Genomic DNA, 9,069 nt, shown 5'->3' with positions numbered 1-9,069 from the left:
TCCCCCCTACTCAAATCTTAATTTAATTATTTTCATTAATTTAAAAATACTATGAAAAATGAAATATGTATAAATCTTTTTTTTTGCATAACTTTTTTAGTGTCTCTCATCAACCACAAAGTATTAAATACATTTAAAATTGAAGAAATATCTAAGTAGGAGAATCTTAATTATATAGAACAAGTATTGCGTACCTAAACGGAAAAATAATAGAGAAGCTACTATATAACTTGAGTATCACAAAAATTGATTGCCCCCTGTGAGGTTTGAACTCACGGTCCCTAGTTTACAAGACGAGTGCTCTACCATTGAGCTAAATAGGCCACTTGTACAAGAAAAAAAATTTAAGATAATGCAAATTCATAGTGAATATTAAGTAAATTCTGAAAAATTTGTATCTTTTAAAAACAATAAAATTAGGCAAACGTCAGTAGGGCAGTTACCCTATAAATAGTATTCAATAATATTCATAAGTATCAACGTTCAAAAACGTATTGCTCCTGGTGAAATTCGAACTTATAACCCCGGCATAACAGTGTAGAAGAACCGTGCGCTAACTGATTGCGCCACTAGAGCTCTTACATTACAGGTTCAAACTTTTTGTAGTTGTTCGAGATGGTAGTTTCTATGTTGTAATTTTAAAAAAAACTTAAGATAAAATTTTTATAAAAGAATATAAAAAAATTTAAAAGTATAACATTTAAAAAAATTATTTTTGGGCGATGGAAATGTCTGACCCCCACCCCAAAATTAGCTCAAAACCATCCAATGTCAATATATATATAACTAGCGGCTACGCCCCTAGAGGCCTTTAGGGGGCACTTGAGGAAGAGAGAGAGTCAAATTTAATAACCCAATTTCTTATTTTAAATTTTTAAAGAAAAGTAAAAAAAAAATTTTTTTTGGGGGGGGGGAATTTTTTTTTTAGGGGGGGGGGCCTCCCCCCTCATTTTTAATTTTAGTTTAAAAAATTTAAAAAAAATTTTCTTTTTTGAGGGGGGGGGATTTTAAATTTTTTTGGGGGGTTGGGGGTGTCCCACCCCCCAAAAAATAGTTATAAACCTTCCCAGGACCTATGAGAAGCTACCCTGTTAAGGAGAACCCGATCGGTTCAGCGGTTAGAGAGATCCTTCGGTACAGACACACAGATACACAGACACACAGACATCCTGTTACTTTAGTAAAAGGATTCCTGAGAAGGACAACATTGTCAGTTCAGTGGTTGCTGAGATCTTAAGCTTCAGACAGACAAAATTAAATGAAAATTAAGCCCCGCGGCTGAATTGACGGCTGAGGCTTGTACTAATTTAGCACCTGCGGCTGCGGCTGGGGCTTACAATATCTCAGCCGCGCGGCTGTGTCAAAGCTGCGGCTGAATTAAAAAAATTAAGCTGCGGCTGAGGCTGCGGCTTACAAATATCAAGCCGCGCGGCTGCGGCTGCGGCATAATCATAACTTTGCAGCTGCGGCTGAGGCTTTCTTGAAGCCGCGCGGCTGAGTGCGGCTGCGGCTTCAAATTATTAACAGCCGCGCGGCTGAGTGTGGCTGAGGCTTTCCCAACTATAAGCCGCGCGGCTGATTGCGGCTGAGGCTTAGAGGGGCGTTGGCTGAATGAGGCTTAGTGCGGCTGAGGCTTAATGTGGCTGAATTGGAGTTTTGTGGCTGAGGCTTACAGTGGCTGAGGCTTACAGTGGCTGAATGCGGCTGAGGCTTACAGTGGCTTATGTTTTCTTTAAGCCGCGCGGCTGCGACTAAGGCTGAGGCTTATTGGGTGGCTGAGGAAGCCGCGCGGCTGATTTTGAGGCTTCTCGTAAGCCGCGCGGCTGATGGTGGCTGAGGCTGAGGCTGCGGCTGCGGCTTCCGAACCCTGCTTATAATAAAGTAACAGGATGTCTATCTGTCTTTCTGTTTATCTACATGTATGTTTGTACTGAAGGATCTCGATAACCGCTGAACCGATTTGGTTCTTCTTGACAGGATAGCTTCTCATAGGTCCTCGAAAGGTTTTTACCTATTTTGGGGTAGGGTACCACCACCCTCCCAAGAGAAATCGCCCTTAGCAAAAAATTACCACCCCCTCCCTCCAGAAATAAAGGTTCTTACTTTTTTTTAAAATCTAAAATAAAAAAAATAGGTTATAAAATTCAACACCCCCCTCTTCAACATCAACGTAGCTGCTAGTTTTGATATAGAATAAGAGCAAAATTTTTAATATACGATTCTTAATAAATCAAATAATTGATTCTATAGAAAGAGATATTAAAGTTTCAAATATATATGATTCAGCGCAATAAAAAATCAATATTGATTTTATCAGTAAAAGTTTATGAATTTAATCTTGAAAAGTATGAATTTAGCTATGGAACGAAGAAAAATTTAATCATCACTATTTACAAGTAACAGGATGTCCCTCTGTCTATCTGTTTTTGTGTCTGTCGATTTATCTCACTATCCACTCAAACAATATGGTTCTTACAAAAAAATTTTCATAGGTTCAATTTTTTAGATGCTGTACGTATTGGTGCAAAAAATGGGGACAATTTTTAAATTGATTTGACGGGGCTGTTTATTTACGTCACAAGTGAGGGGAAAGAAAAGGGAAGGAGGAAAGAAACCCCCTAGAAAAGAGATGGGGGTATGACGTCACACGCCAAAACAATTTGAAATTTGTCCCCATTTTTTGCACCAATACGTACAGCATCAATTTTTTAAAACTAAATATTCAAAATTGGGCGTTATAAAGTAACAGAATGTCTTTCTGTGTGTTTGTGTGTATGTTCTTACCGAAGGATCTCAATAATCGCTGAACCAATATGGTTCTCCTTTACAGGGTTGCTTCTCATAGATCCTGGGAAGGTTTATAACTATTTTGGGGGAGGGCAAGAGAATTCGCCTCTAGTAAAAAACCCCCCCTCGCCCCAAAAAAATATTTTCATTTATTTTTTAGTTAAGATTAAAAAGGGGGGTTGTCCACCCCTCCCCCAAAAATACCCCACCCCTTAATTTTTATTACTTTTCTTTTTTAATGTAAAATAAAGTATTGGGTTGTAAAATTCAACTCCCCCCTTTTTAAGTGCCCCTAGAGGCCTCTTTGGACGTTGCTGGTAATTCTTTTATAAAGTACCTATTTCTTTAAATACATTATGTAAATGTGTAATATATAAAACAAGGATGACAACATCCATAAGTAGCGAAGCACAAAAATTGTGGATGGGAATACGTAGAAGTAGATTTAAAGTGTATTTGTTAAAATCAAGTATAGATTTATTGGAGAAAATAAACACAAAACCTTGTTTTATTTTGTATGATGAAGACGGTTAAAGTAAATTACATACTAGATGCACATAACAATGGGAAAAAATATTTTGAAACTGTTAATGCAAAAAAGTTTTAAAATTGGACCAAAAATACCAAAGATATGAGGAAATATGTCAAACATATAAAAATAGCCAAAAACCTGCTAAAAGGCAGTTTGGCCGTCATTTTTTCTTTTCTTAAAACGCCAGAAATTTAATTTTAACCCATTAGTGCCGAGCGCCACTTTTATGGGCCGATCGAGCTGAAAATCTCAGGGAAGCTTTATAATGGTAAAAACGGAATTCCATTTTTTTTGTTTTGCTCTAGTGGCGTGCACAGGAAAGTTGCAAAAAAACCCGGTTCGGCCTGGCCATAAATACCAACCAGGCATTATGACCCGTTTTGGGCGGTTTCCCCGGGCATTAAAACCCGGTTTTGTAGTAAAAACACGGTTTTTTCGACCAAAAATTGAAAAATGTAATTTTTGAACGCCCAAAGTGAGATGAACTTTGATACGATCCGTAATTGAAAACTACACAACCTCATGTAATCTATAGAACTACAAGTAATATACGAAGCGATTTATTTCAAATTTAGTGTTTTGGCTATAGGTACCACCCTTTTCGGTTAAAAAAACCCGGTTTAAAAGACACACACTACAAAAAAAGAACATATAAAATTTGGGTGTTACATATCAGAAAACGAGCATAAAACTATTGGGTGACACATATAGAGATTACTAGGGTTATTAGGGTGGCTCAAACCCTTACTAATGATGTAAACTGTTATTTTTATTGGTTGAAAAGTTAAAACCGGGTAATAAAAACCGGTAATTAAAACTGTCGGGTATTTATGGCCAAGCCGAACCGGGTCATAATAGGGCGTAAAAAAACGATAAAAAAATCATATAAAAAATGATAATTTGAATAAAAAGAATTCACAAATAGATGTACTTGTCAATAAACATTAGATTTCACGAAAAAAATCAGCAACTTTACTATAAAAACAAAAAAGTTAGAAGGGGTATTTTGAATTTTCATGATTTTCAAATTTTGTTGAGCTATACCAGCAAACGGAAGTAAGCTAAACTGCCTGCTCCAGGGGGAAATGAAAGCCAGGGTAGTAGAGGGGGGATTCATACTGAGAATGATGCAATTATGAAGCCGGAAACCGTTTTTTTTTTCATTTTTCGGAACCGGGTTTTAATGCCCGGTTCGGCACTAATGGGTTAATATAGTTAACTGAAAAAATTTCGAAAATTGGACCATAAACACCAAAGATATGGGTAAAAATGTGAAAAATATAAAAATAGCCTAAAACCTGCTAAAAAGCAGTCCGACCAACATTGATGTTTTATAGTTAATTGTGCACCTTAAAGGTGGGAATGTTGTCTCTCTATCTTTTATAGGAGACGAGAAATCACGTTTCCCCCAATTTATTAATTACGGACGGACAGACGGACGGACGGACAGAAGGACGGACGGACATAGTGAATTATAGAGTAGCTTCGCTACTAAAAAAAAGTATATATTGACTCAGGGCGAAGGGTATCATTGGACTTAAAATTACACCCAATGTTTTATAACCAGGATATGTTATTCTCTCAAAAACTTTGGGTACTTTTGATTGATTGGTTCCAAACTAGTATTGTCCAAACTTTTAAAACAATAATCTAATCTAGAGAATGGGTGATTTTGTGTATCATAATTAGGATGTTCAGCAACTTATCGGCCATTGTCTTACATCTTCAGGTCCCTGATACTGTCTGCCTACCAAGTCTTGCGTCAATGATTCTTGCATTATTATCAAAACAACCAAAAAAGTATACAACATGTTTTGTTATTCCAAACATTAAATTTTAAAACATGTTTTATTTCATTAAACCTCTTGCTTAATTTGTAAGTCTTTTGTGCATTTTAAAAATGCATTGCTTTCTCTTTATTTTAACATATTTTGTTTTTCAAAACATGTTTTCTATATTCATCAAGAACATGTTTCATTTTAATCACCTAACCTATCTTGCCATAATAAAACCTAATCAATACCTCAACTTTCTGAATATATAGCTTTTCGGGGGTTTTCATGGGGCTTGGGATATCCTCCCCCCCCCCCCCTCATAAAAAAATCCCAATATAAAGGAAATGCAAAACTAGTAGTATCAAGCGACTAAAATACTCAAAATACACACCTACATTTTTTACTTGATTATGCCAGTCTTGTTTTCGAACACCTTTTTTACTCATTCTATTATTGTTTTTATGTGTATAGATTTTGCAGTTCATTTAGTTGCTTGATAATAATAGTTTTCCATTTCCTTTGAATTCCATTTTTAAAAGCGAAGCTTTTCTATAATTAGGGTCGGTCCGTCCGTACGTCCGTCCGTCCGTCCGTACGTCCGTAACGGATAGCTTTTTTCGTTAATTTTGGCATGTTAGAATTGTCCTCTCGATTTCAAATTTTGCATGGTGATTCCTTTAGTAGTTAGGTACGATTTAGAAAGCGTAGCAACTCTATAATCATCACCTAAATGTCCGTACGTCCATTTTAAACATGTTCATTTTTTTACTTTTTTAACAACAAATTTTTATGTGATCTAATCATCCGATTGATCTGAATTTTGGTATATTAATTCCTGGGACAACAAAGTATAATTTAATAAGCTAAGCAACTCTATAATCAAGTCCTAAAAATGTAAGTATGTCCATAAACATTATCCTGAATCAAGCAGTTTTTCAACAAATTTACTTACAATTTTGCTTTGACTCTTATACATTTATATTATGATTATTCAGTTATGACACTATACAAGTGTTAATGTCCGTTTGTCCTATCGTTTCAGTGCTTCGCTTTTATGGATGTTGTCATCCTTGTTCATAATAATTTTGTTATAGAAATAATCCAATATAAAAACATCTTCATATTGGTTAAGACAGGCCTACATTCAACGAAACCTCTTGGCATATATTCTAAGTGGCATGGTGCAAACTTTATTTATTATGCTTGTGGTCGTCTTCCATGGTGAATATATAAAATTGGCTTTGTTAAGTTGCAATGTATGAACATCCCAGTATTGGTTTAGACACATAGACAATGACAGTATAAGATAAATTACATATGTTCTTCTCAGAGAATAAAAGAAACAAGGAGGATCATTTACAATAGTATAAAACCCTTTTAGTAGTGAAGCTACTCTATAAAATACTTTGTCTGTCTGTAAATCTGTAATATAAAATAGAAATGTGATTTTCTCAGCTGCTATTAAAGATGGACAGCTGAAATTTTTAGTGAAGATTCCTGTGACTTATGTGCATCTAGTACAATCCAGTATTGGTTTAGACACATAGACAATCTATAATACAAAGTAGAACGATGTCTGTCTGTCCGTCTGTCTGTCCCTTAAGATCTCGGTAACCACTAAACCGATCGGATTCTACTCTTCAGGGAATATACCTACTGGTCCTGTGGTGGTTTTAGGCTATTTTCTTGGGGGGTGGGACACCCCTAACCCCCCCAAAAATAAAAAAATCCCCACCCCCAATTTTTTTCTTTATTTTTTTCTTTCTTGCGTAGGTACCTATTTTTCCTTCGAAGCCGCTAGTGACAGTATAAAATAACAATATTGTACCTTCTTTCCCTGACAAAAGCGCAATAATCCTTGTTTTTATTGAACTTACAGAGGTTTTTAAGTGATACCTTCAAAATCGCAGAAACTTTGCAATTAATGTGAAATATTGAAATATGAATTAAATATTTAAGCTTGGCTTATCTTTAATAATCTATATTATTTGACTATTTAGTCTAGAGAAAACTGCTATTCTTTTCCTCCATGACCTCCTGTCCTTGGCAAGAATTTCACCCTTTCCTCATGACCATTCTAACCTCCTAAGATCTGCTTCAATGCTCCAGCTCCTAGTCGTTTTTGGTTGCCCCTGGCTCCGTGTACCTGGGGTTCCCATCGGGCCCTCGGATCTAACTAAACTGGTTATTTTATACGATGCGATAAATAACTTTTTTCTGTTTAGTTTAAAAATATTTCCAAATTGTTATTGCTGCGCTTCTTTTGCGCTTAATGTTCCTCTTTTTTTGTACCAAAGCTACTCTATAATTTCATATGTCCGTCCGTCCGTATTAGACAAAGACAAAATGTGATTTACTCAGCTCCTATTTAAGATAGAAGGCTGAAACTTCTTGTCAACTTTTCCATTATTATGGAGCATAATTAATTATTAAACATCCATGGTTTTCTCAGTGCTTTTTAGCATGTTTTTGGCTATTTTTTGCATTTTCCCCTATATCTTTGGTGTTTTTGGTCGGACTTTCAAAGTTTTTGTGCATAATAATATCAATAATTGTATCATACATAATATAAATATTTAAAAATAAAAAATATGTGAGTATGTTTCGTGAATTTTTATCTCCTATAAATCTATATTCTTGACTTTAACAAATGCTCTTTAAATCTCCTTGTCCGTAATCTTATGGATATTGTCATCCTTGTTTTTTTTGTTTCTAACCACAAAATAAATGATAAATTTTAAAAATAAATATGTGCACATTTTTTGTTTTAACTTGATTTTTGTATTATTTGTTTTTAAAATTATATATTTTTGTTGTGTCTCAAACATGTGATGTTTTACATTAATAGGACAATTAATCCAAAAATCATTTTTTTGGTTTTCATTTTAGTTAGTTATATTAAGAGATAAGACAATGGATGATAAATTGATTCATCCCCAATAATTACAAACAAGTTAAATCAAAATTATTGGTTGAATACTTTGGACACCTCCAGAATTAAACCTCACAATTAAAAATTCAAAAAGGTCCAAAAGTTTTTAAGTAGGGTTTTTACAATACTTTTGGTACCAGTGCTATTTACACTCCAATTTCCCATCCCTCCTCATTTTGTGTTTAATTTTTTTTTCAGAAAGATTGTTCTTATCTTTGATATCTATAAAAATAATTAGAAATGAAAAGAATTCAGTTTTTACGAAACTTTAGCAGCAACATAATAATGTCGCCACAGATTAAGAAAGATTTAAAGGTTATTATTATTAGTAGTATTAATGAAGCTACTCTATAATTCACTTTGTCCGTCAGTCAGTCTGTAATGCTATGGGGTACATGTGATTTTCTCGGTTGCTATTGATGATAGAAAGCTAAGATATTCAGTAAAGATTCCTATGACGAAGGGGCATCTAATCTATACATTGTTTCGTCCGTATGTCTGTCTATCTGTCAGTCTGTCTGAAATGTTATAGGGATTAGTGATTTTCTTGGATGCTATTGAAGATAGTCAGCTAAGATTTTCAGTAAATATTCCTATGATATATGTTTATCTAGTCTATACATTGTTTCGTACGTACGTCTGTATATCTGTCAGTCAGTCTGTATCGCTATGGGATAAATGTTATTTTCTCGGATGCTATTGAAGATAGAAAGCTAGAATTTTCAATAAAGATTCCTGTGCATAGAGTCTAGACATTGTTTTATCGGTATGTCTGTCATTTGTGCTTCAACAGACATAAATCTTAATTTTTGAATGCATCGTGAAATTCTTGGAAAAGATTTCATGTTTTCTCTTTTTCTTTTCTTTGCTTTGACAACTAAAAATCTGAACATATTTTGAGATACGTAACATCTCTATAGTTGGTCTTATCCAGGGATCTAAAGGGATAAGACAATGGCCGATAAATTTATGTACATCCCCAATGCATATACACCAATTTACCACTTCTGTAGGTTACAATTAGTTGTTAAAATGATTAAACA

General features: G+C 34.6%; 1 protein-coding gene and 1 non-coding gene across 3 annotated transcripts in view; one reads left to right on the top strand and one right to left on the bottom strand.

The window, feature by feature from the left end:
• Positions 1-251: 251 nt before the first annotated feature.
• Positions 252-323, bottom strand: TRNAT-UGU (transfer RNA threonine (anticodon UGU)). Its single transcript has one exon. It is a non-coding gene; the product is annotated as a tRNA-Thr (tRNA).
• Positions 324-8,222: 7,899 nt separating this feature from the next.
• The window catches only part of LOC145304199 (hydroxypyruvate/pyruvate aldolase-like), a 171,047-nt gene continuing 170,200 nt past the window's right edge, over positions 8,223-9,069 (top strand). For both annotated transcript variants that reach the window (XM_080146012.1, XM_080146011.1), the window contains exon 1: positions 8,223-8,341. In XM_080146012.1, the coding sequence (XP_080002138.1) occupies positions 8,267-8,341 (75 nt within the window). In that variant the 5' untranslated portion in view covers positions 8,223-8,266. The remainder of the gene's footprint in view (positions 8,342-9,069) is intronic.

The sequence above is a fragment of the Acartia tonsa genome, chromosome 13 (assembly GCF_053477335.1).
Source record: "Acartia tonsa isolate MP-2025a chromosome 13, ASM5347733v1, whole genome shotgun sequence".
NCBI lineage: Eukaryota > Metazoa > Arthropoda > Copepoda > Calanoida > Acartiidae > Acartia > Acartia tonsa.
This window is presented reverse-complemented; position numbering and strand designations above follow the sequence as displayed.